Here is a 25,557-nt window from a genome sequence, read left to right on the forward strand (position 1 = left end):
TTCTCATACAGTTTCATCTATTCTTCTCTGCTGGCAGACTATTCGTTCATTCGACATTTATAAATAACACTTACAATCTTCCATCATGAGGTTTTCAGTTCTAGCCCTTTCGGCACTTGCTGCCTCCACTTCGGCCTATGTTGTACCAGAGGCACAGAAGAACAGTGTAGCGGCGCGTATGGTGGTAAGTCTTCTATACTAATCTAAGTACTGAGCTGTCACTAATGTATATACTAGGGAAGTGGATCTGTCCAAGCTTCAAACCTTGTCGCTGCTCTTGCTAGCCGTGACGTCGAGGCTCGTGAGCCTCACCACCGAGGCAAGGGCAAGGGCAATGGTGCCGGAAAGAAGAACAACGCTCGTCAAGTAGACGAAGAAGAGGACGACGATGCTCACTGGGCCGACCTTCACACTCGTGACCCCGAGCCCCATCACAAAGGCAAGGGCAAGAACGCTGGCCAGGGCCAGGGAAAGAAGAACCAGCGCGACGTTGACGAGGAGGAAGACGATTTCGACCTCGAGACCCGTGCGCCTCACCACAAGGGTAAAGGCAAGAACGCCGGCCAGGGTCAAGGCCAGGGCAAGAAGAACAACAAGGTCCGCGATGCCTCACCAGAACCCCACCACAAGGGCAAGGGCAAGAACGCCGGTCAGGGCCAGGGCCAAGGCAAGAAGAACAACGCCCGCCAGGTTGAGCTTTCACAAGAGGAGGATGATGCTCACTGGGCTGATCTCCATACTCGCAACCCTGAGCCTCACCACAAGGGCAAGGGCAAGAACGCCGGTGGTCAAGGTCAGGGTCAAGGCAAGAAGAACAACGCCCGCCAGGCTGAGCTTTCACAAGAGGAGGACGATGCTCACTGGGCTGATCTCCACACTCGCAACCCTGAACCTCACCACAAGGGCAAGGGCAAGAACGCCGGTCAGGGCCAGGGCCAGGGAAAGAACAACAACAACCGCCGTGAAGCCTCTCCTGAGCCACATCACAAGGGCAAGGGCAAGAACGCCGGTGGTCAAGGTCAGGGTCAAGGCAAGAAGAACAACGCTCGTCAAGTTGAGCTTTCACAAGAGGAGGATGACGCTCACTGGGCTGATCTCCATACTCGCAACCCTGAGCCTCACCACAAGGGCAAGGGCAAGAACGCCGGTGGTCAAGGTCAGGGCCAAGGCAAGAAGAACAACAAGGTCCGCGATGCCTCACCAGAACCCCACCACAAAGGCAAGGGCAAGAACGCCGGTCAAGGTCAGGGTCAGGGCAAGAAGAACAACCGCCGTGAAGCCTCTCCTGAGCCTCACCACAAGGGCAAAGGCAAGAACGCCGGCCAAGGCCAGGGTCAAGGCAAGAAGAACAACTAGATGTTGACCGAGTCCATAATAGTCGAATAGTTTGAATGTGGATGAGAAAGGGAGTGCGAAAGAAGGGAGCAGGGGGATGAGTGGCGGAGATTTTCTTTACCTGTATAGTTGTTTGATGAGGAGTCTTTCTTTGTATGTAAATGGCGTGTAAAAAGAATCGATCGAGCAGTAATGTCATCGTAATCATCGAACTGATTCGCGCTTCTTCCGACGGGATCGTGAATGAAACTCGATCATGGTCCAACTGCACCATGGTAGTTGGATTTAGCGAAGCAACTGCCGAATTGCCTCAGATTGTAGTACTAGGATTCAGCATGTAGTCGCGAGAAACAAGGCATGAAGTGTTTTTGACGTGTGGGGATAAGGTTTCAATCACGTCGCGTCAGTGCTAACAGCCCTGGACTAGCGCCACAATACCGGGCGGAGCTCGAAACTCTATCAAGAGTGGGGTATCTATTTGTTTGTATGAGCTTCATGACTCTGCTTTGTCAAGTGTACGACTTCTTAATCAAGTAGCAAAGCGCGCTCAAAGATCAAGATCCGGCATCTGCAAATCATCGCCGGCTTCCATCCTACCCATCAGGTATCTTGAACCTGAAAACCAGTCTTGGACCGGGTGCTGGCCTCCGCCGGGAAGCCCCATGCCGGGAACTTCCAAACCAGTCACCCCACCCACATTCTGGCTCTGTGTGTAGGTTTCGAAGCCTTCTGCTTGTGCGGTCCCGTAGTTCGACATTGGCCAAGCTGAATTTGGCATGAGACCCAACGCGCTCAGATAAGGGTCAAAGTCTGTCATGTAGTTGGGGTCGAACTGAGATCCATCCGCGGAATTGTAGTAGCTTGGCTGGCTCTGTGAGAAGGTTTGCGACAAGGTAGTATTATCTTGCGACTTGGCTTGCAAGTACAGTTTTGCAACTCGGAGGAAAAGATTGCACATCTTGTACAGCTTGTCCGCACCTTCCGAGAGGGAGCGGCAAGCCTCAAGACTCTTCACAAAGTCCTCGAGAGATGGTACATCTGTGAAATCTGTGTTCTGGATGAGGTTACAGACGATCACAATGAAGCTGCAACACATGTTAGTAATCTGCAGAATGGTTCCATGAGATACTTACGGTGTAAAGGGTGCCTGTTCGCCTCGTTAGCCGTTGTGATGAAGCATATGATCTTGGATTATGAACCTGTAGAATTGACCAATGAATATAACCTGACCAGAGGTATTCATTTCCAGCAACATTAAACCGGTCGTTGCACCGCATGTGGGCCACAAGAGCCGCCCGGGCTGATTCCAAGCATTCATCATTGAAGGTGACGTTATCTGGACTGACTGCTCTCTGTATCAACGAGCAGGTTGAGTAGTGCATAACGACGTCCGAGTAGAAGAACACGTCCTCCAGTTCTGCTAGTGTACCCTTCTGGCTCTTGCCGACAGCAGGCGATTGCGACGCACCGCGCTTGCGCTTCGATGGCAGCTCTGTCTCGTTAGGACCAGTGAAGTTGGTGGTTGCATGCTGGTCTTGAACGTCTGAAATACAGTGTCCATTTGGCATGTCTGAAACTCGGGCATCTCCTCGCTCATACCATGCTTGATTCATTGCTTTCACCAGTTCGATTGCTGTCTGGGTTCGTTCTTCTGCAGTTCTAAGAAAGGCTGCCGGACTGAACAGCTTCTCATATGTTTGGCCTTGCACTCGCGCAACTTTGCACCAGTATGAGAGCATCAGCTTCGAGTCAGGACTCCCCGGTGATGGCTGGCTATCACCGAAGAACGGCAGAGAAATATCATAGTCCTGGATGAAACTTGCCCGACCTAGCCGAAGCGACATGGTCTTGTCAAACATATATATCATCCAGAATATATGCAGCTTGCTGTTCCGGTCCTCTTCGGTGTCGTTGGCATAGGTCGTGTATCGGTGATATCCTAAAGTCTGGCAGAGCCTTGCCGCTGTGCCAACCATTACAGATGTAAGCGACGGTCGGCTCATCTCAACAGCCCATGCGCCGCCTAACATCAAAGCCATGATGTTTTCGTAGCTCGCGACCATGAAGATATCGAGCTGGCTCACTGCGACCTCCATTTGAAGTTTACACTGGCTGACGTAGGTCATGTTATCTTCCTTGTTCATCCCTTCTAGGGGGTAAATGGCGTACTCTTCGACGATGATGTGTATTATGCCATACGCAAGCATTCTTCGAGTAGAGCCGCATCCTCCTGGGTTGTAGTATGCATCGTAGATGATGTCGTTCAAATTCTTCATCTGCAGAAACGGAAACAGCAGAGCAAGTGACATCGTCGGATTTTCTGCTATAGTCAGGACAACTGAACACAATCTGTCTGAACCACTTACTGCTCGCCTCATCCACCATATTGCTTACCGCATCCCAAGGTGGTTTGGCCAGTGTTTCTGGGTCTAGCTCTGCGAAGGAATGATTAATCAGTGAGTAGCTAGCAGACGATGGGGCTTGGCCTTGTTGTGGGGCCAATTCGTTGAGTGCATGTAAAGCAGACTTTACTTCGGCGTTCTGCTCAATGGAAGGAGTACTGCCGACAGCCTTCCTCAGTAGCTCTCGTGCATAGTCAGACTGGCTAGCAATTGCTGTTTCACCCTCGAAAGGTGCTGGCGTGCCTGCCTCTTCCAAAGTTCCCGGGCTCCTGCCAGCCGTCCTACGGCTCGACCGGGACTGGCTGCTTATTTCTGTTGAGTCTCTTCGTAAGTCGAGATCGCCAAGTTTCGTAGCAAGGCTCGCCAGGACATTTTCAATGCCTGCAAGTCGGTCTTCTATGCGATCAATTTTCTTTTCGCTGTGTTCCATGTTAGCTAGCTTTTATGACGCCTATGTATGGTAGCAGAGATCGCAACGAATGGTGTCCAGATGCTATATGACACTGCTATATATATATTTTCATGGCGTCGACTCACTATTCTTCGGATATATGCACTCTTTGTCGCTGAGATTTCTGGGTAGGAGCCGTTGTGGTGCAAGCTTGTCCAATCAGTTGCGTTGGAGTTTGCATTCCGCATGAAACTCACTTAATTTGCTTGCTTTACAGTTGGAGCACGGCATAAGGCGATCGCATCGAATTCTTGTTGAAAGACATGTCAAAAATGGGCATACATAGTTGCCTCATGAACTGACTTTCTGTTTCGACACGAGTCACACTACAACGTGTTGTTAGCCTTGGTTCGATACGAAAGGATTGGATCTGCATACAGCACGCTTAGAGGCAGAGCCATCGTGCGAAACATCGATGTCATCTCCATCGTCCATTTTGAACTCGTGGCTTGTGAATGCGAATTCCGCTAAACACGAGTGAGGTGCGACTGTGAGAGGAGAGTTCGGGCGCGCATCTCTAGAGCTCCGCAACGCCGAATCTTAGTAGATGGTTATGTCATCAATAGCTGAATTCAGCGATCAGGCAACAGCGACACAATTTCTCCAGCACTGGGAAGAATCATGGTGCACATCAAGAGATTATCCAACGCTGCTTATTTGGCAGTATCTTATTGTTCTGTGCTTCAGTACTGAAATGAGATGTTGGGCTCAACACGTCCGTTCATCTCGTTGGCTTGATCTTGTGTAAGTTTGCAAAGGTTCCTAGCATCGGTTATAAGACTATGTAAGGCAAGAAGTGATGCTTACAAGGATCGAATGCGCCGAGCGCAATCGCGAAACGGTGACGTCGATCGATGCACAACCAAACCCTTTGAGAACGCATGCACGCATCGGCTCACCAAGCCATCGCGAATCGTTCGCGAATCAGGGGTCTGAGGTTCCGGGCACCGCGGGCCCCGTCCAACCACCACGTCTACCTATAGCTGACAGGCGTGCACACCCGTTTGAAGGGAGTTGTCGCAACACGCAGCTAACCAGTTTAATTCCTACACATGTCGCTCACTGAGAAGGAGCCCTCGCCGTCGCCAATACGGCGTCAAAGCGACGATGCAAAGAAACCTACAAATGACGGCAAGATTGGACCAAATGAAGCGAGAAGCGGGATGAACCCCTACTTTGTGAGTCTCTCTAAGCGCTATACCAAGAAGATATGGCTGACATATCACAGCGTATTTTCACATACGCCGATGCGCTGAGTTGGACCCTCAATATCGTAGCTTTCGTTGCAGCCATTGCTGCTGGCGTATTGCTGCCGTTGATGAACTTGGTATTTGGTAAATTCGTGACTAGCTTCACTGGTTTCGGTACTGGCGCAATTTCGGCAGCAACATACCGCGCAGACGTGAACAAATTCACGTCAGTCTAGCACACTTCTGGCATTTCAATGATGTAGCTAACATGTACCAGACTGTACTTCATATACCTCTTCGTTGCGAAATTTGCGTTGGTGTACATTCACTCAGTAAGTTGCTCAACAAGATCACTACACCGATTGTTCCTCCGGCCAGACCTATGCATTTCAGCATCTTTTCACGAGAAGCTTATTAGTAATCGCAGCTGCTCACATCACATAGGTATGCATTTCAATTGCCGCTATACGAACGACCAAGGCTCTCCGGGTCGACTTCATCAAGCATATCTTACGGCAGAACATCGCATACTTCGATTCCGAGTCTATTGCATCCGTCACTACTCAGGCAACGACGAACGGAAATAATGCATCTAATGGGATTTCTGAAAAGTTGAGCATGACAATCCAAGCAGTGTCCACTTTTGTATCGGCATTCGTTGTCGCATTCACCGTTCAATGGAAACTCACGCTGATAACTATATGCGTTGTTCCCACCATCGTAGTGGTAGTGGGCATATGTGTTACCCTTGCCACCAAGCACGAGTCCCGTCAACTCGAAATCTACTCAACGGCAGGTCTGTTGGCTGAAGAAGTCTTTTCTTCCATTCGCACAGTGCATGCTTTCTGGCTCAACCCTTTGCTGTTGCGCAAATTCGACAAGTTCTTGGACGAAGCCATGGTGGTTGGCATGAAGCTTTCGCCTGTATTCGCTGTCTTATTTTCGACCGAGTTCTTCTGCGTGTATTCAGCGTACGGATTGGCGTTCTGGCAGGGTATCAGAATGTACTTTAGCGGGGAGATCCGCGAGAGTGGTGATGTGTAAGTTGCGTTACGACTTTCTGATATAGCACAGCTGACCAGTATAGCATCACGGTGATATTTGCAGTGATCGTTGCAGCCACAGCAATGACGACTGTAGCGCCTAATGGTATGACTTTTGCGAAAGCATCTTCCTCCGCACAGGAGTTGTTTCGAACGATTGACAGAAAATCGGAGATTGACCCATTGAACGATGAAGGGATCGTTCCGGAGACTTGCGACGGAGTAATTGAAATCAAGGACATTACGTTTGCTTATCCTGCAAGAGCAGACACTACTGTCTTGAATGGACTTACATTGTCTGCACCAGCACGCCAGACAACCGCTTTGGTAGGAGCAAGTGGTTCTGGAAAATCCACCGTTATCGGCCTTCTCGGTATGTATCTTGTGTGCCAATTATTAAAATCAGCACTGATGTTTCGTTTACAGAACGATGGTACGATCAGCCTAGTGGAATAATAACCCTTGACGGTATCGATATTCGCGAGCTCAATTTGACCTGGTTGAGAACGAATATCCGCCTTGTCCAGCAAGAGCCTGTGCTATTTTCTGGTACAGTCTATGAGAACGTCGCATCTGGGCTCTTTGGGACAGATAAGGCAAACCTGCCCGAAGTCGAGCAGCGTGCTCTGATCGAGAAGGCATGCAAAGATGCTTATGCTGATGAGTTCATTGCTCAGCTTCCCAAGGTACGTCTTCGCGTTGAGGTTGCGGACCACTGCTAAATTGCACAGGGCTATGACACTCAGCTCGGCGAACGCGCTATGAATCTTTCGGGTGGACAGAAGCAAAGAATTGCCATTGCACGTAGCATTGTCTCCGAGCCGACAGTACTTCTCCTCGATGAAGCCACGAGCGCCCTCGATCCCAAAGCCGAAAAGATTGTTCAGCAAGCGCTCGATCGGGTTTCAAGGAATCGCACAACCATCGTCATTGCCCATAAGCTTTCTACAATACGAACGGCCGAAAACATTGCTGTCATCGCAAATGGTGCCGTCGTCGAACAGGGTGCGCACGAGGAGCTGTTGAAACTCGACGAAGCATATGGTAAGCATTGAGATGAACAATACTTGTATATCAACAAAAGGCTGATCCACTCTCAAAGCTCGTTTGGTCAACGCACAAGATCTTGGTCAAGCTGAGGGTGATGAAGTCGTAGCCGAAGAGAAGACCGCTGAAAGAATCGCCCTTGTTCGAACACAGACACAGACACAGGGCGCGCCCCAAGTCTCCATTGATTCTAAAAAGAATGGCGCAGACATTAACTTGATCAGCTGCATCTTCATTGTACTAAAAGAGCAGAGCCATCTCTGGAAGTTATTCATCATTCTCGCTATCGCGACGATCGCTGGAGGTAAGAATGGCACACTGCGACTGCGATCCTGAAGCTGACAATGATAGGTGCGGCGTATCCAGCCCAAGCCATATTGTTCTCACGGGTGATTGGAGCGTTCCAACTGTCGCCAAGTGAAGGGGTTGATCAAGGCGACTTCTACTCTCTGATGTTTTTTATAATCGCGATCGGCATCCTTATGGTATTTGCTACCGTTGGCTGGGTCAGCAATATCGTCGCACAGCACGTCTCTAGAAGGTACAGACATGAGATATTCGAACTGATTGCAAAGCAAGACATGGCCTTTTTCGACGATGAAGCCAATGCCAGTGGAGCGCTAGCCTCGAACCTCTCGAACTATCCCAACAACATGGCCGAACTTCTTGGCTTCAACATCATGCTCATCGGCATCAACATCGTCAACATCCTTTCCAGCTCGATCCTCGCTATCGTCGTTGGCTGGAAGCTTGGTCTGGCCGTCGTCTTCGGAGCGATGATACCTATTGTATTCTCTGGCTATCTCCGCATCCGCCTTGAGTTCAAGTTGGAAGAAGACACCGGCAAACGATTTGCTAGTAGCGCCGCTCTAGCATCTGAAGCTGTATCAGCCATTCGTACCGTGTCAAGTCTTGCGCTGGAGCGACACATTCTTGATAAATATCAAGGGCGCTTACAAGGTGTTGCGCGGAAGTCGATCAAAGCCTTAGTGTGGACTATGTTTTGGTACTCACTCACCCAGTCCATTTCATTTCTAGCAATGGCCTTGGGCTTCTGGTAAGTTATCCGTCTCCTGTTCTCCGGCAAAACTTGACGTCTCGCAGGTATGGCGGCCAACTCATAAGCAATGGCGAGTACACCACGACACAATTCTTCATCGTCTTTATTGGCGTTATATTCTCCGGAGAGGCAGCTGCACAATTCTTCTCCTACACATCCAGTCTTACCAAATCTGCTACCGCAGCGAACTACATTTTCCGGCTGCGGCGTCAGCAGCCTGCTGTCCAGGAAGATTCGTCGAAACCACCGTTTGAAGGCGATGATGCCAAAGGGCCGGCGCACATCGAGGTACAGAACGTCGCTTTTGCGTACGAGTCGAGGCCGCATGCGAAGGTTTTGGAAGGGATCAACATCGATGTGAGATACTATCCCCCTTTGAAAGTGTTGCAATTACTGACGACCGCCAGGCTCGTCCCGGCCAATTCATAGCACTAGTCGGTGCCAGCGGATGCGGAAAGTCGACCATGATCTCGCTTCTCGAACGTTTCTACGATCCAGTCTCTGGGTGCATTTCCTGCGATGGCGCCAACCTGCAACATCTTTGTCCCAGGAAATACCGCAGAGATGTTGCGCTTGTGCAACAAGAGCCCGTCTTGTATCAGGGATCTGTACGCGACAACATTGCCATGGGGATGGAGACAGACGTTACGGATGCTCAGGTCGAAGCAGCCGCGAAGCAGAGCAACATTAGCGACTTTGTCGCTTCCTTGCCCGAAGGGTTCGCAACCATGTGCGGAAGTAGAGGGACGCAGCTATCTGGAGGTCAACGCCAGCGCATTGCGATTGCACGTGCTCTGATACGTGAACCGCGATTACTCCTTCTTGATGAAGCGACTTCTGCGCTCGATACAGAGTCTGAAAGGGTAGTACAGGCTGCCTTGGAACAAGCACAGAGCGGAAGAACGACAGTCGCAGTAGCTCACCGTCTAAGCACCATCAAAGGTGCTGATCTCATTATGGTGTTTGCGAGGGGAAAAATTCTTGAAATTGGCACTCATCAGGAGTTGTTGTCGAAGCGAGGTGTATACTACGAGATGTGCCTAGGGCAAAGTCTCGATCGCAGCATACCAGCTTGATTCAGGGAGCCCCAAACCGGCTTTTGTTGGTGTTATAGAGTCCTTAGTATCCGTACATCTTTGTAATATTATTGTAGCAAGATATCACTTGACCATGACGACGACGCATACGACATTCATCGTAAGGTTGCATCTGAGGAGACATCAGGTTCTACATGACGTGGTTGGGCTGGATAGTGTATCTATTTGGAGACTAGAAGAAGTATTTGTGTTCTCTTCCATGCGGCTGAGGGAAGTGCCGTGGTCGCATTATGCAGGCCAGGCTTATGTCATCAGGGACCAGTGCACGGAATCCGGTGAGCCCGCCACATCTCCGCTTCACCCCCGTCAAGCCTCATACTGACAGCCACTGGTGTCGCAACCCCAGGAAGCCTGTACTGTGTCAAATTCAACCCCGGAGAATGTCTCGATAATAACGAAGCGCGCCTCGAGTGGTTGCCGCCGTGGAGTGGCTGCCATGGCATTCTAGCTCCCAATGAGCTACAATCCCAATTATGCGCGAAGTATCCATCTCTTCTCTTTCTCATAAACAAAATTGGGAGATCATTCGAAGCTTGCCTTTCCGCCAAGATCGGCTCTTATCTCTCTTGACACAGCGGTACCCGCCCATCGCCTGAAGCACGTTGTGCTGCATCATGGCTCGTCAAAACCGCCAAGATGTCTCAGATTTTCGTAGCAGCCAACCACCAAGCTGCAACCACCACAGCACCCTTGAGAAAGCAATCAAAGCAACTTGCACTTTTCTAAACTGTGTCGGGTGCTTGTGTTGATCCCACGCTGTGCGACTTGGCTCATGGCAGCCTCAGTCCATTTGACGCGGATCTCGACCAAAAAGATGCAACCCCGTTCCAACGACAGCTATCAGAACACCGAATCCCCGGAGCTTAATTGAGTCGCGACCCACATGAGCATCTTGGAGACAATACGTGCTCGAGAACAATGCCCCAGGCGACAAGCTTCCAAGGCGCCACCCGCGTTCAAAGCATTGGCGTGCCCATCCTCAGTAACTTTCCTTCTCTCCGCTTTCCTGGTCGTTCACGCACCGCGAAAGTCAGGCCATACTTACCTACTACACACCGTTGACCGGATTCACTCTTTCGATTCGTAGTCCTGGTGACCTTTCTTTACATTGAACAGTCACCCTTAGGGTCTACCAGTACAGACCAGAAATATTCGTAATAATACACATCAATATGGCCCGTTACCAACTTCGTCGGCCAGCGCCCGTAAAGATCATTCCAAGGCGCAGTCGTCGACAAGCCACCAGCGCAAGCAGTGCTCCAGCACCTGGACCAACAGAGGCACCGGAAGCAGAGGAGGAAGAGGAAGAGGAGGAAGATGAGGGTCTAGAAAGTCCAGATTCCCCAGAGAGTAGCCCGTCGACAGCAGGAATGGCATCCGAGAGCGACGATTCAGAGTCGGATGATGATGAAGAGCCGGAGGAGCCAGAATCACCAGTTGCAGGAGAGCAAGCAGTTTCCTCTGGCCAACCTATGTTGCCATCATCCAGCGCACCTGCTAGTATCCCAGCTCCATCTACTACGGCGGCACCAGGTGTGCCCTCAGGTGCTCGGCCTGGATTCGCCGTCAGCTTCTCGTCGCAGGGCAATATTGCTGCTGCCCCTCAAATCACAGTTTCACCTTCTATGACCACCACCACCCGACCGGCGAACCCAGCAACTGTCGCTGCTGCTCCAACGAATAACCAAGTATCACCTCCCGCACAATCAGAGAATGCTGGTCAGAATGCGGGGCCGCAGAAATCTTCTCCGCAAGAAGAAAGGACAATGATCACCAAGGGTGGTGCAGCGGCGGCCATTACCCTCAGCATCATAGGTAAGACTATCCCGCACATTATGATTATACATTTCTGACCATGACAGGTGCACTCGCCATCATCGTCGCAGCGGTTGTTTTCATCAAGCGTCGCAAGCGTCGACAATACAACCGACGCTTGCCCGACGATCCCTTCTATCCGGGCAATACAGGGTCTCTCGTCGCTCCAGAAACAGCACATGTCGCCAGCGACTCTCGATTCGGCGGTGGTGGATCACATCTTACGCGCTCCACCGATCGAAGCGAATCACTCTTCGGGGCCGCTCCATACATCCGTCCAGAGACAGTATCAACAGAGCGCAACCGATCTCGCTTCCCCATGGGCCAGCCTGTACCAACGCCAAACCCCTTCGCAGACCCACCGCTCAACAAAGCATACGATGTCTTAGCTGGCCGACCGCGCTCGACCACACTGACAGACCGTGGCAGCTGGGTGAAGAACCCCTTCCGCAACCCTGAAAGTGAGCGCTTCGATCCCTTCGGCGAATTACAAGAAAAAGCACGTGCGGAGCGCTTGCGTTACGTCGAGGTAGCAAGACGCGAAGCAGAGTTGGAGCGCGAAGAAGAAATGCAACGCCAATTCGGTATGAAGGAGAAGATGGGTCTAGGCGTACCCGAAGAAGTGAAGAGGAAAGGAAGCGGCGCGACCTTCGAGGGAATCGGAGTCTTGGACAGAAGCGACGGAGCGGGTACCTACCGTTCAGTCTAGAGACGGGTCGTTAATTTGTTTTATTTCATTTCGTCGTGTCAGTATGCTAGGGCAGCACATGCTTAACACTGGTCTCATACGGCAACTGGGTTGTAAGATATTATAAAGACGGGCACTGCATATAATTCTAGCAAATATACTCGGATTATTGCCCTAGCCACCTCGTGCGAGTAACCAGGTCCCCTAGGCTTGTGCGTCGAACTTCGGGTCTCGCGCGTTTAGTCCGTCATTGTATTCGATCTCTAGTTCTTTCTCCACGCCGTCTTCGTCGACGAGCAAAGCGTGGTTTCGGGAGATCAGATGCCACTCTTTCTCATCGTACGTCGTCGGTTCGGATGCGACAATCGTGTGCTTGCCAATCTTCTCGCCTTCGTCTAGTACTGAATCTTCATTCACGATATCCTTGCTATCGGGGTGACCCGGGTACTTCGTATTCAGTGTGCGACCCGCAAACTCGGACCAATACAGACTCGGCGGCTGTTGCGACGCATGATTGCGAAAGCGAATGGCAAGAAGTCTCGTGCCGTCTGTCGTGCAGAAGTTGAGAGAATTCGGTGTGTTCGTCTCGCCCAATTTGTCGTGCTGGAGCTGCAATATCTGCAGTACGGTCTTGCGCATAGCCACGAACATGGCTTTGAGCGAATATGGTTTGTCCCAACTCTTCTTGTCTCCATGGTTCGTCAAATTCGTCATGTACAATGCCGCTGCATGTTCCGAGTCCGTAGATCCTAGGATATTACAATACGCGTCGAATGACAGGAGATCAGTGAGGTCGCGGCGTATGGCAGAGAAGTTCGAAATGACACCGTTGTGCATGAAGATATGCCTGCCAAATACGAACGGATGCGAATTGACTTGTGTCACAACACTGCCACTGCTGGCGCGGATGTGTGCGAACACGCATCGTGTTTCTGTGTTTTCGCACAGCGATTTGAAGTTGAAGTCATTGATGGGCGGACTTTGGGATTTGTACAGGGCGGGACGGGGGCCAGTGACGTGCTTAACGTAGGAAGAGGTGGCTTCAGTGTACCCTGGTAGCGACATGAGTATATATTGAAGAGCATTGAAGTAGATAATGAGCCTCTGAGCCTCTGGGCAGTGCAGTGTTATTGCACAAACCAACAAACGTCAGACTATTTTGTGGTTCATCTGAACACAATTGATCACTGGAGTGGCATGTCACTTACAAGCAATGCCTAATCCATCCATATTCAGCAACGAGTTGCGCATGCGGAGAAGTTCATCGGATGTATGATCAAGGTCCTTGTCCTTCTTATGAGGTAGAAGCCCTGGTAGGTAGTGCTCGGAACATTGCTTGCTGATGCTGTTCGCAGGTGTGATAAGGACGTCGGACAAGAGACATGGCTCTGTAGGAGATATGTAGGCGAACCAACGACACATGGTTGAAGTCAAAGGACTTTTGGCTCAAAATGATATAAGGTCGCGGTCTTGGCTTCACACCGACCAGATAGGAAGTGTCCCAGGTGCGATTTATGTCTGCGATCGTTGGACGCTCTCAACGTTGTGGTTGCAGTTGCAGTCGTGAAGAACAGTATAGTATCGGAGTTGGTGCGCCTCTAGATACGTGTAGGTCGTTAATAGGTCGTTTATAGTTGGATATCCCTAGTTGTGTAGTACGGTGGAGAACACTGAAACAGTAGAGGATAGACTTAAGAGATGCGATCGGTAAATATTAGGCAAGAGACAGCGGCGCTACAGATGTCCAAGTAAGGGCGATATAGCAGCTGAGGGTCAGCTTTTCGAAGCTCTCGTGATGGGATGTATGATTTGCCAAGAGCGACACCTAAGAGTCGTAGAAGGCACAAGTGAGGGCGTGTCAAGCGGGGCAGGTGGGGTACCGGTAGCTAGTGCGATCGGAGAGGCCAGCAATAAACGTTTTGCAAGCAAATGCCATATCGCTGTTTGGGAACACACCTGTCACTCGGTCAAGAGCACTGAACATGCTCGGATTTGCTAGGCAAGGATGCGATCAAGAAGTACGTGAATCCGGCAATAGAAAGTCAACTTGTGTTTTCCATACAACCAGATTGACGTCGCATACCTTGCTTTCCTAGACGATAGCTCATAGGAACTCATCTGCAATGGACACACATGTGTACTCACTATAAGTAGTTTGCGGCGTTGCACCGAAACTATGCGGTCGATAACGTTGTCCATGATCTCCATCGCATCTGTATACAGTTTGGGAAGGAAGTACCGTTCAAAAATGCTACGCTACTCTTTCTTAGCGATATCGAATTTCTGCTCTTAAGTCGAAGCAATGAGGTATTGTGTCGAAGGAAACTATGCTTCAATCGACACATCCGGCTAGCGTGGTTTCGAAGTGGGGCACATCGCGTGTCTTGCGCGGAGGACAAACCCCCAACATCTCCTGATTCATCTACATTGCGGCGCATTCTAGAATCAACCACCTGTGCCCACTATTTCTATAGACATACATTCGTTATTCTGGGCCTTTGGGGAAAGACAAGGAGAAGCGGACAAGGAGCTTCGGGAGTAGAACTCTACAGAAAGAGCAAAGCGCGTCACGATATCGGTCAGGTGACCACTCGAGAAAGAGCAGACCTCAATTGAGCATCCGGGAGAACTTCAATACTGGAAAGCACTCGCTACGAACCCCGAATTGAGATAGATACTACGCCTAGCGTAGACGACACAGCAAGATCACACATATACACACTTGCGGGTCACGCCTTCACCTGCACGATACACCCATAGCCTTCACACATCCCTCTTTGGTTCGCACACCACGTCCTGGAGAAACCATCACTTGGCCATTCTCAACGCCCCATCCTCTCCAACCAGTCCTCGAAGCCATGGACAACCTGTCATCCTACCAACGCCACAAAAGCACCGCCAACCTTCCCCTCCGTCTCGCCATGCGCCTCCTCGAAGTTGTAGCCCTCGCGGCCGCAATGTTCATCGTGCCCACTCTGATGCATCGCATCGTCCAATCCCTAGACGACGTCTACGAACTCCTGAGCCGACGAGCGCGCTCACCGTATGAGCCAGCTGTGCCCTACACTAGCGTGTTCATTGCGACTGTCTTGCTGTTGGGCTGGCATGTCTGGCTAGGACGACTGAGCTACAAGACGGTTGTTGAGGGATCTGATGAGAAGGGAAGGGTGTCTTGGGGACGTGTGCTGGGGCGTATTGTTGTCCCGTTTCTGCTACTGTCGCTTGGGCTGCAGTTTGTGTGGGAGTTGTATGCTGGAGTGAGTGGTCCGGCGCGAATGGTCGTCACGCAATAGAATAGGCGGTCTTTAACATTGCATGCTATTGAATTCCATAGAACCATTCATTCTGTTCCATCAAGCCCAAAGTTCCAAACCCCACGTCGATGTTGATGGATTTGCCGTCACGTGCATCAAGCCCCCTGCAGCATTCTATCCATAACAAACATCTGTAACATTCGCGCCTACATCCATGACCGCACTTCCAACAACACCACCACCACCACCACCGATACCCCCGTACATTCTGCACGCATTCTAGAAATCGCGCACTTCGGCCCAAGCCACCGAGCACCAATCTGCGCGCCCCACACCTGGGCATGCACAGGCCCCCCAATGCGAAAGCTTGCAATCAGCCGCACCGGGCGTGCGCCCAGCGGACTACGTCAGCCCAGGCTCGCGTACACCCGAGTGATTGGTTCCAACCGGCGCGCCTCACATCGGACCGAATTCCTCGTTATTTGGAGGAACTGCACGCAAGGCATGCATGGCTGGGGAAGTTGCGCCGAGAAGTTTAGCCGAACAACAGTGCGTTCGTTTGAAGACTGTGGAGACGTGGGAGAGCGCGCAGAGATAAAGTTGCAGTTGCGCATGGACGCGAAATTGCTGATATCTATCCAATGTTTGCTTATCTATTGTTTGGTGTCAAGGCTGGTGTAACGGTTTGGTGGGCTTGCCATGTTGTGAGCTGTGCGTTCGCGGTATCAGCCAAGATCAACAGGGACTGGATGGAGACCCTGAGGCTGGGTGGAGCTCTATCCACACACACTCGCGTGCCTCCACCAAGTCCGAAGAGTCGATATGATATGTGGAGGGCGGAGAGACATCCTTGAACGATCAGTACATGTTGGTGGTTGTGTGATTGTAATGATGCGTCGTGTTTTTGCCATCCGATATTCTTGCCGATCTATTCGACAGCATAGGCTGGCGTAACTGAAGCCTCTGTGAAAGTAATGGTGGATGAAGCCGCCAACAGTACTTCTGTAGTTGCCGTTCTACGAAACAGCAAACAAATGCTCTTCAAATGTGACTGGCTCGGCAGAGTCATCCTGCACGGGTTTACGGGCGTTGATCGTACGCAACTGCGATCGTTCACCGGTAGAGACTGTGCTCACTTCCCATCTGCTGATAACACGCTTTCTTTCTCCGAAGAACCATTGGGCTTTCCGACGGCAAAGTGTCAGCTGAGGCGCAAGAAAGGCGTTTGGGGGTGGCTGCACACTAGTCTCTTTTACGCAAAGTGATCCCGTGATCCCGCCCTTCACTATCTCTCGCGCTGACGGGTAATGATGTGCGGATCCGCTTGCGGGACAAGCCACTGGTACTGCGGAAGTATTCGGGATGTCCGAAAACGCGGGGAAATCAGACCTCGTCTCGCGCAAAAATGAGGTCGGATACGATTTGGTACAATCAGGGGACGGCTGCAAGGCACCGAATTCCTTATCAGAGCCAGGCTTGTGGAACTCTGGGGTACGTCCGACGCGTATGTGTGGGCTTGATACTAAGTCGAACGGTTGTGCCAGCCCATTGATAGTGTGGTGGCCAGATCTCGTTTGACCCCCAGGGTGAGATATGGCCGGATGCCATCGACGATTCGGGGTATTGAGAGCGATGCTGACCTGTATAGTAGGAAAGACCTTACAGAAGCGCGATACGCTCTGGCTTGTGCTAGTCTTACCAGGTCCCTGGTTAACAATGACCACCGATTCATCTGCAGATGGACCACTCAGTTTGGCACGCGATCAGTGATGTAACACGCGGAATCATGCTTGAGGACAAATCCCAGGTTTCTGCGAGTTCTGTATCGCTATCGGCTGGCATCAATGCGCGTATGATAACCAAGCGCCGAGGTAAGGTCGAGGTGCTGGCGAGACAAGACCGCAGCCGAAGGTAGGATTGCTTGGCCTGCTGCGGGACGACGCCATCACCCGTTGGCAATGGCCTGATTTATGTCCGAAAACACGAGCTGCGATTGATGGGTTCGCCTCCATGGCCGTGGCATTGACGCGAAGCAATGTGGTAGAGAGCATTGTCAGTACCTTGTCCATGGACCAATTAATTTGTTCCAATGGGAAGGTGTCTGCAGAGCCAGAAGACTGATCTGCCAACATTTTCATATTGCAGCCACGCAAAGGAATCGTTGCCACGGGCCGTCATCTCCATGGTACTAGTCCATCAACAATTGAGAACAGTATTCGATAGCAGTGTGAATTGTCGCTTGGGAACTTGGTCGCGTGGAATGATATGGTCGCATGGAATCGTTCGAATCCTTTGGTCAATGGTGGTTATCACTTGCGAAGACTTGAACTGTGAATAGAGCGAATGGGGTATCGATTTCAGTCAGCGCTAAAAAGGCAACTCCAAATGGTCAATGAATGTCATCAGACCGTTGCAAATCGTAAGATAATAGCAAATCGCTTTGGGTGTTCTGCACAAACTGTCTGTTGTGCGTATAGAACGATCCGTACAAGAGCACTTAGACAGCGCGCTTATCTACAGCAACCCCTCGCTTGAAACCAACGAGCTGGAGCATCTCGGTCCCTGGGAAAGATTAGTTCTCGGAACGTAGTAGCAGGGTGGGAGTGGGACTCACAGAAAGACACGGGAGGTGTTGTGAACGACGCTTCGTACGCATCAATGAGAGGAGCGTCCCAGACAAGGTCGACCTGGCTGGCGGGAATGAACTTGGTCTTGTGGAGCACCTTCCAGAAAATGAACAGGATGGGAGCGAGGATGAGCATGGTGTAGTATGTGAAGAACGACTCGATAGAGAACTTTCCAGTGAACGTGCTGTACCCATAAACGAACACGACAACGACCTCGAAGGCTAGTGCGATGTACGTGCCGTAAGGCTGGAAGTATCCGGTGTATGGCAGAGTCTTGCGGTCCAAACCCTGCGCCTTGCAAGCTCTGAAGAAGCAAATGTACGTGATGCACATGATGATGTAGTTGATGAGACCACCAGCAGTGATGATGTTCGTGAGCCATGTGAGAACTTTGGAGGCCGAGTCCGACAAGTTAAGGAACGACAAGAATGGGAAGATCATGACGACGGCGAAGCAGTAGATCGGGACACCGTTCTTTGTGCACTTGCGCAGGAACTTGGGGGCACGACCTTCGATGGCGAGCGAGTACAAGCTACGGGTAGCACAGTACGTGTATGTGTTTCCAGCCGAGAAGATACTGGTGATCAACAGGGCGTTGACAAGATGGGGAAGGCCGTTGATGTTGAGGTTCTTCATGGCAATGACATAGGGTGATGCGGCAGCAGAGCTCTCGCCAGCAGTGAGGACCGAGACGAGTTCGGGGTCGTTGTACGCACAAACCACACCGACGCAAAGGGCTCCAAGGATGAAGAAGGCACCGAAACGGAAGTAGACTGTCTTGAAGGCGCTCTTGATGTAGACACGAGGACGCTTGGCCTCGCCGGAAACCATGGAGATGTACTCGGGGCCAACGACACAGAAGGAGGCAGCCCAGAGGGCTCCGAGGAAACCCTCGAATCGTCCAAGATCACCGTTGCCTGCGGGATTCATTGGGCCGGGGTTGCGCCAGTAACGGAAGCCATAAGCATCCTTCCGGGGGTTACCACCGACCATGGTGATGAATGTGAAGAGGTACAGGATCAAGATCAAGAGGACCTTGCCACCTGACAGCCAGAATTCAGCTTCTCCGTATGCTTTGACAGCAAGGATGTTGCATAAACTGCGGGAATTAGCTCTGTTTCCTGCAAAACTGCAGATGTGTATGTAGTGAAGCCTTACCCATATAAGACAATGACGGCAGCACAGACTGCGGCTACAGGAATATCGTCTCGCCAATATTTGAGGACAAGATTCAGAGCGGTGATTTCGAAGGGAATGAGCAGTGCCTCGTAAAGGAAGAAGTTCCATCCAGCAACAAAGCCGAACGCCTCATCAACCCAGTGACCTGCCATTCGAATAAAGCCTCCAGAGACGGGCATGAAGGTGGCCATTTCGGCCATAGCGTTGTTTACCAGAGCAATGATACAGCAGTATCCAGAGTAGGCGATGAGCATGCCTAGGGGGCCACCCTTGTTGAGGGCACCGCCAACACTTACGAACAGCGCTGTACCGATAGAGCCACCGATGGCAATCAGCTGAATCTGACGATTGCCAAGATGACGCTGTAGGTCATCCGAGTTGTCGGTGTATGAGCCCTGTTGGACATCATGGTCGCTGGGATATGTCTCCCTGACGAACTCGCCGGAATACTTCTTCTCTTCAGTCATGGTTGCAGAGGGTTTTTGTCGCAAAGGGAGCCGGTTGTTGTCGCAGTGGCAGAGAGGGTCGCTTGAGGAAGTGTCGCTTGAGGATAGTTGCTTGGGAGTCGAGTGGCGCAAAGGAATCGACTATCAATTGCGTGGGGGAGGAGGGAGCCGGAGCTACAAAATGTAGTCGCACTGTGCAAGTGGACGTAGAGGGGCGGAGGAGCAGTGGTAGATTGAGGGACGCCCTTATCAACCCGGAACGCTGGGGTGAGTGGCACAGGCTTTATACCAAAAGGCAAACGCGGGACATGGTGCAGAGCCCTGAGCCCTGCAGTGGGCTCCCGACGGTGGTGAGCGTGCAATGCGACTAGTGAGCGAAAGCAGTTAGCCGTTTTCCAGGGCTGGTCTTGGCCGGCCGGAGTTGGCTAACGGCATAAAGAGTAGTAAATGGACCCATGGCTCTGGGCATGGATCGTCGGCAGCGGCACAGAGTTTTCATCACACCCCGGCCTCACCACTGCGCCCGCGACCCCGCTCGTTGGCCTGTCGCGTGCGAATCAGCGCAACACCGTCCTGCTAGCTGTGTCGGCGGTGGCCTTAGTCACGCAGTCTGGGCGATAGCTTGCCTGGTTGCTAAAGACTGCCTTCGAGCGCGCTTACCTTGGATGAAAACGTGCGCCTGGATCAGGAACCGGGCCTTGCGACGTGGGTCCAGACGTCCAGATCCTCAGCAAACCCACAATCCCATACGGTAGACATCGTGGGAAACGTAATCCAGTCTCGCGGGTTGTAGGCTAGGAGACCTCCGCTACTCTGCAGTGGATACATTTCCCTTCCAAGCACATGCAGAGGGAAACACTCCGCAAAGTCAGGTGTCCAGGCGTATCCGGAGATGCTGGCGGGTCGTCGCGAACCCCTGCCCTCGCTGTTCGTATCTCGCACAAGTGAACCATTTGTCACATTCATTGGCTGCATCTGGACATCGAGGATAGCTTTGCTTTTGACTGCGGCGCAGCGCCAGCAGCACAGCAAAGGCCCTCGCATCTTTTGTTGGAAAGAGGTCGCATGATACCGTCCCGAGAGCTGCGTGCCTAATTGAGGCCGCGAAGCGAGTTCCGGCCCTTGAATGCTGTTTTCGATAAGAAAGAGAATAATGGCGCACGAGCTTCTGTTGAGCTAGTGGCACGGTAAGGTGAAGGTCCCTTGTCCAATGTGCGTCCAGTAGTCGAGCAGAGTCCGGTACAGATGACGGCATCGAGCGTCTGGCATGCGCAGCCGCACTCGTGGAAGCCGAAGAGCCAAGGCATGCAAGAGCTGGGAGCCCTGCTTGTCCTAAGGGTCCGTGGGTGGACTGTCTGCATTTTCAGTACGTACAGAGTACCGTCCCATACATCCGTGATTGACTCGAGTATGCTCAATGTTGGAATACGTCGACTCGGTGTGGTGTTGGACTGGGACCAATGTGAAACGTCCGTCAAGTCTGCCTTACTTGCCCATGTAGCACAGATTGTGTTGCTTTCAGGTAAGGCGGCCAATGTCCTGCATGTGTGGACGCCGTACTTGTTGCCTCTCGACAGCTAGTCAGCAAGCTGCGGAAAGAGCTGCAACCACAATCGTACACCGGTGTCGAGTAAAGGGCCACTCGTGCATAAGTGCTTTGCCTAAATGCTTCTAGAAGACATCTGCAAGCTCAGCCTCCCGTAGCAGCCAGTTGTTGACACTAGTTGGCAGAATGAAAAGTGCCTGCATGCTGGGGCTGATGAAAATGCATACCGTGTTCTGCAGCAAAAGTGGTGTATAAATTGTAGACACGAGGCAGAATCTATGAGGTGAAAAGGTACACCGCGGTCGTGATGAGGTGAAGCCACTATGTAGCGATGAAGAGAAGTTTGCAGGTCCGTTGTCAGCAGCAACGTGACTCCGTCATGACTTCTCTCTTGGGTGCTCTGCCGATCACGCCTTGACGCGACACCCGCGGGCCTGCCGGCACGCGACAACTCAACTCGTGACTTCAAAGTCCTATTTCCTTCACCTCGTCGCTTTCTGCATCCAAAATGCGTCAATTCGTCGATGAGTGTTCCGCGACTCGTTGTGGGTCTGTGGCTACGTACACCGCCAAAGTCCGTGGCGAGCGATTACAGTCTCTAGACCAAGGCTCCTCAGAATCGCAAAGCACGCGAATCTAGGCGACCTCAACCCTGCGATCGGACATCTCCAGAGACCAGAGTACCACACAGAGCCTGGAGCAGGACCGTACATCGCTAAGCCCTACGATCCCGGCTTCTAGGTCGCCATAGCCGCCACACCCTTTGACGCGCTAGGGACGACACCTGCAGCATCTTGTACAGCTTTCTCCGCACATGCGGCTGAACACTGATAAGATATCTACGATCAGATAGAAGATGCGATGTCTGCATGGAGGCGTTCTTGTGCTCACCTGCCCCTCAACAATCTGTCAAACGCTGGCTACATTTGGCTATTGTGAACGCTGTGAAGCGTCTGGATCCAACCGAGGCGGTAATCATAACGATGCTTTTTCGCATGGCAAGCGTGCCGCTGAGGCGATTGCCGATCACGGAAGTTCCAGTGAGACGGAAGATCGCCATGGAAAATCTTCGATCGTGGCCTCGAACGATGGCGCGAGTATGGTCTTCTGTATCCGTCATCATCATGACTACACTCGAATTTCAAAGTCGCGTCTTGCCATTCGCTGCATGTTTCAACGAGGGTCCGCTCAGTGTGTTAGTGTACGGTGCATTGCAACTAAGGTGTTTCAGCTCTTTAACATTTAGTGTCCTTTCCCTCCTCTATGACCCTCTCTTGTCCTTCTTTGCCTTCTCTTTGTCTGAGTTATATTTTTGTCTTCCATGCTCTTTTCAGAAGCTGTGGCAAGTACTAAAGAAAGCTAAGCAGGAGATCTCTAGTCCTTTCTGCTTCGAATATGGGCGAATGCCAATCCAGCAGAGCCTCATCACCCGGACATTGATCATGATGGAAGATCTTCTACACCAAGAATAGAGGCATTATGTGTCGGACATTCGTACAAGCTTGGAGGAGATGAAGCAAATTCAGTGTCTGTGATGTGAGGTAGTTGCGGTGCTCTGACCGGCTACTGCGGAAGTCTTCCTCAGATTCATGGTATCGGTCTAATTAGCAGTAATCTAGAAGTTGCTGTCTGATGTATAAAGACATAGTCAAGGCAACATATCATATATCCTATCGCGCGAAAATGCTATCAGAACCAACTCCGGGAAATGCAGCGCTACGCTTATCAAATGCATCGAACCAAGTCACCACACCTCTTAACACCCTATTTCACAAATCCTTCACCGTCATGTTTTGCGCATGATCCCCTCCATCGCGCAATACATCCGCGCCATCATCTCTAGTCCTACACGTACACTCTCTACTATTTCTTTCTTGGCCAATTTCGCGCTCAATCGGACCCACAGACACATCCACCATCCCCAAACCCCCAATCGCATCCGCAGCAGATCTGTTATGTTGTGACAAGTTTCTGCTCGCGTCATCTCGTGGCATGGCCGAAGTCTGAACTTGCTTTGCCGGAATATCGAAGCGGACTTTCGGCGGCGTTGGACTACAGCTTCGAGAAGGCGAACTATACGCGGTTTGGACTCGACTGAGCGATGTGGACAAATCATCTGCGCGGGGCGAGGATTTCTCGATGTGGTCTGCGTCATCGTCGCTTTCAGCTCTACGACGCGAGGTGTGGTACGACATGGCAAGCAGGAAGTTATCCATCAACAGTACTGTTCCCCGTCAGTATCCCAATCCAAGTCATCGTTAGAGGTGCATGAGAGTTCTCACCAGCGACATAACAAAACACCACCACGGGAATAATCCACGCGCTCCCCACAAACTTGAACCCACTCATCGACTTGTTCCCAATCACAGTCGCTACCCCGACGATCATCAGCGCAAAACCGACGACCATGCGGTTGATGATCTCGCCGAACTCGTACTTCGTCTTGTGCAGCTTGTTGAACCAGTACATCACCGCGAGCACGAGTAAGACCGCGCCAGCGCCGATGTAAAATTGCAGAACAGCGGTGTCGAAAACAGCATAAATGCGCTCGAGGCGTTGGCGAGGATCCGTAGCTGGTGCGGAAACAGCGTTGAGTTTGCCCAGGGTATCGGCGTGCGCTTCGAAGACGAAGACTTGCGCGTTATCGAAGATGGAGCGTATGAGTTCGCCAGTGCGACTGTTCCACTCATCAGATCGGAAGCCATATGTCGCTGTGTAGTTCTCGATGGCGGTGAAGTTGCTATGCCATTTGTTTGTCGCGTTCCAGTATTTCATTGGGAAGCGGGCGTCGATTTGCCACATGCTTCGGTTCAAGCTACTGAGGAGATCGCTGGTGCTGTCGAAGCCGTCGCTCGGGTCGGAGAAGTCGGGCGCGAGATCCCACATCCATCTGAGGGCTTGGACAGATGTGTTCCAGGTTATCAGCGAGGTGTTGCCTTCCACACATAAGAGTATCGCCATGTGAAGGGGATAATGTAGGAGCGACCAAATTTGCTGACGCACCGTGCCGAATCGGTCGTGGGAGAGCTGGTCGAAGTAAAGCATGTAGAGAAGATAAAGTAGAACAACTGCAGCAACGACTGTTCCGATTTCCGTGGAGTTATTGTCCGATTGTCCTTTGAAGATGCAGGCTACACTCTTCACCATACCGATGATTCCCTCGCCGATGATGATGAGTGTGAGCAGCTGTAATCGCTCAATCAAATGCGTATACTTGAAGCTGACAATTCGCCAGATGATGGCGATGAGGAAGATTAGGAGTCCTTCCACGATGGAAATGATCACCCAACATAGCCTGTTAGCATACTTCCAAGAGAGGAATGCTGCCAACTTACCAAACGACCTGCTCCTCTAGCCCAACTGCACCCCTAGGATATACCCCAATAGTAATCCCGTACGCCACCGCTGCCATCGCATGCACCGCCGTACTCAACCCCAGCGGCACCAGGGTCTGCCGGAACATCCTACCCTGCCACATAACCACCCCATACTGCATGACGATTGCGATTCTGCTGACGACCAACACAATGCCAAACTGTCTGTAGGATGTGGCCACATTGGTCGGGGTATATCTGTCGAACACGGGACCGGCAAAGACGAAGCCGGTGAAGACGCCGAATTGGATCGCTTTGTGGATGCGGTTCCACACGCAGTCGATGCTGAAGCGCACGTCGAAGAGCGTGGTGCTGAGCCAGGTGAACCAGATTAGGGTGAAGAGCTTGAGGTAGTCGATCAGTGCTGGGGAGATTTTAGTGTAGCACGTGTCATTCAAGCTGCGGACATACCTTGTGCATCTGTATGTTGATGCATGGCGGTAAAATATGCTATGCTCAGTCAGCAAGTATCTATACATCTTGATTATGTTTAGTTACCTAGATTCGCGACAAAGAAGAGATCGTAGAATAGCTCGATGCTGCTGGCTTCGTGATGCCGCTTGTAGATGATGACGTTGTCGCGACTTGTCCTGCCGTTGCTCCCCAAAGTGAGAGATTCAGTTGAGGTGCCACTGATGCATGTTGTGTTATTCATTTTTTCCAGGTCCGCGAAACTGCCCGATAGAACTTCCCGGACATCTTCGTTAATGGGGTTGGCAAGGAGTGGAAGACAACTTTGTTTGCCATTCCTTGATTGGTCTGGCGAGTGGTGTTGAGATTGCCCTTTCCGCCCCGTGCTGAAGTATCGTGCGAGATCCATGTTGGAAATAGAAGTATGGAGTAGTTATTGTGAGGAGTGTGCATACCGTAGCGGATGATAAGATTTCGAATTTGCAGCCAGATGCATTATATACCACTCTTCATCCAAAATGCCAGCCCTCTTTGGAGAGTATACTACGCATGAATGCGACCGTAGCAACAGCTCTCCAACGAGATATAAAAA

At 51.4% G+C, this 25,557-nt stretch overlaps 11 protein-coding genes across 11 annotated transcripts; 6 read left to right on the forward strand and 5 right to left on the reverse strand.

Annotated features, from left to right (window-relative positions):
• Positions 1-85: 85 nt before the first annotated feature.
• On the forward strand, positions 86-1,356 carry SNOG_06000 (hypothetical protein; the record flags this gene model as incomplete). Its single annotated transcript, XM_001796336.1, has 2 exons — positions 86-184; positions 238-1,356. 2 exons carry the CDS (start codon positions 86-88, stop codon positions 1,354-1,356), a joined length of 1,218 nt encoding a protein of 405 aa, XP_001796388.1.
• A 526-nt stretch (positions 1,357-1,882) lies between these two features.
• SNOG_06001 (hypothetical protein) lies at positions 1,883-3,644 on the reverse strand (the record flags this gene model as incomplete). The annotated part of the gene is made up of 2 exons (XM_001796337.1): positions 1,883-2,420; positions 2,566-3,644. 2 exons carry the CDS (start codon positions 3,642-3,644, stop codon positions 1,883-1,885), a joined length of 1,617 nt encoding a protein of 538 aa, XP_001796389.1.
• Positions 3,645-5,240: 1,596 nt separating this feature from the next.
• SNOG_06002 (hypothetical protein) lies at positions 5,241-9,604 on the forward strand (the record flags this gene model as incomplete). Its single annotated transcript, XM_001796338.1, has 11 exons — positions 5,241-5,366; positions 5,417-5,604; positions 5,656-5,710; positions 5,823-6,418; positions 6,586-6,794; positions 6,977-7,107; positions 7,153-7,465; positions 7,524-7,772; positions 7,820-8,525; positions 8,573-8,885; positions 8,936-9,604. 11 exons carry the CDS (start codon positions 5,241-5,243, stop codon positions 9,602-9,604), a joined length of 3,555 nt encoding a protein of 1,184 aa, XP_001796390.1.
• A 1,193-nt stretch (positions 9,605-10,797) lies between these two features.
• SNOG_06003 (hypothetical protein) lies at positions 10,798-12,149 on the forward strand (the record flags this gene model as incomplete). The annotated part of the gene is made up of 2 exons (XM_001796339.1): positions 10,798-11,440; positions 11,488-12,149. 2 exons carry the CDS (start codon positions 10,798-10,800, stop codon positions 12,147-12,149), a joined length of 1,305 nt encoding a protein of 434 aa, XP_001796391.1.
• Positions 12,150-12,332: 183 nt separating this feature from the next.
• On the reverse strand, positions 12,333-13,550 carry SNOG_06004 (hypothetical protein; the record flags this gene model as incomplete). The annotated part of the gene is made up of 2 exons (XM_001796340.1): positions 12,333-13,180; positions 13,337-13,550. The coding sequence occupies 2 exons, from the start codon at positions 13,548-13,550 to the stop codon at positions 12,333-12,335; spliced, it is 1,062 nt and encodes a 353-aa protein (XP_001796392.1).
• A 1,436-nt stretch (positions 13,551-14,986) lies between these two features.
• SNOG_06005 (hypothetical protein) lies at positions 14,987-15,421 on the forward strand (the record flags this gene model as incomplete). The annotated part of the gene is made up of 1 exon (XM_001796341.1): positions 14,987-15,421. The coding sequence occupies one exon, from the start codon at positions 14,987-14,989 to the stop codon at positions 15,419-15,421; it is 435 nt and encodes a 144-aa protein (XP_001796393.1).
• Positions 15,422-16,744: 1,323 nt separating this feature from the next.
• On the forward strand, positions 16,745-17,297 carry SNOG_06006 (hypothetical protein; the record flags this gene model as incomplete). Its single annotated transcript, XM_001796342.1, has 2 exons — positions 16,745-16,873; positions 17,190-17,297. 2 exons carry the CDS (start codon positions 16,745-16,747, stop codon positions 17,295-17,297), a joined length of 237 nt encoding a protein of 78 aa, XP_001796394.1.
• Positions 17,298-17,718: 421 nt separating this feature from the next.
• Positions 17,719-19,655, reverse strand: SNOG_06007 (hypothetical protein; the record flags this gene model as incomplete). Its single annotated transcript, XM_001796343.1, has 3 exons — positions 17,719-17,944; positions 17,997-19,108; positions 19,168-19,655. 3 exons carry the CDS (start codon positions 19,653-19,655, stop codon positions 17,880-17,882), a joined length of 1,665 nt encoding a protein of 554 aa, XP_001796395.1. The 3' UTR covers positions 17,719-17,879.
• Positions 19,656-20,318: 663 nt separating this feature from the next.
• On the reverse strand, positions 20,319-20,995 carry SNOG_06008 (hypothetical protein; the record flags this gene model as incomplete). Its single annotated transcript, XM_001796344.1, has 2 exons — positions 20,319-20,638; positions 20,797-20,995. The coding sequence occupies 2 exons, from the start codon at positions 20,993-20,995 to the stop codon at positions 20,319-20,321; spliced, it is 519 nt and encodes a 172-aa protein (XP_001796396.1).
• Positions 20,996-21,688: 693 nt separating this feature from the next.
• SNOG_06009 (hypothetical protein) lies at positions 21,689-21,921 on the forward strand (the record flags this gene model as incomplete). The annotated part of the gene is made up of 2 exons (XM_001796345.1): positions 21,689-21,729; positions 21,756-21,921. The coding sequence occupies 2 exons, from the start codon at positions 21,689-21,691 to the stop codon at positions 21,919-21,921; spliced, it is 207 nt and encodes a 68-aa protein (XP_001796397.1).
• Positions 21,922-23,388: 1,467 nt separating this feature from the next.
• On the reverse strand, positions 23,389-25,209 carry SNOG_06010 (hypothetical protein; the record flags this gene model as incomplete). The annotated part of the gene is made up of 3 exons (XM_001796346.1): positions 23,389-24,523; positions 24,579-24,918; positions 25,053-25,209. 3 exons carry the CDS (start codon positions 25,207-25,209, stop codon positions 23,389-23,391), a joined length of 1,632 nt encoding a protein of 543 aa, XP_001796398.1.
• Between the last annotated feature and the right edge of the window lie 348 nt (positions 25,210-25,557).

The sequence above is a fragment of the Parastagonospora nodorum genome (genome assembly GCF_000146915.1).
Source record: "Parastagonospora nodorum SN15 chromosome Unknown scaffold_8, whole genome shotgun sequence".
NCBI lineage: Eukaryota > Fungi > Ascomycota > Dothideomycetes > Pleosporales > Phaeosphaeriaceae > Parastagonospora > Parastagonospora nodorum.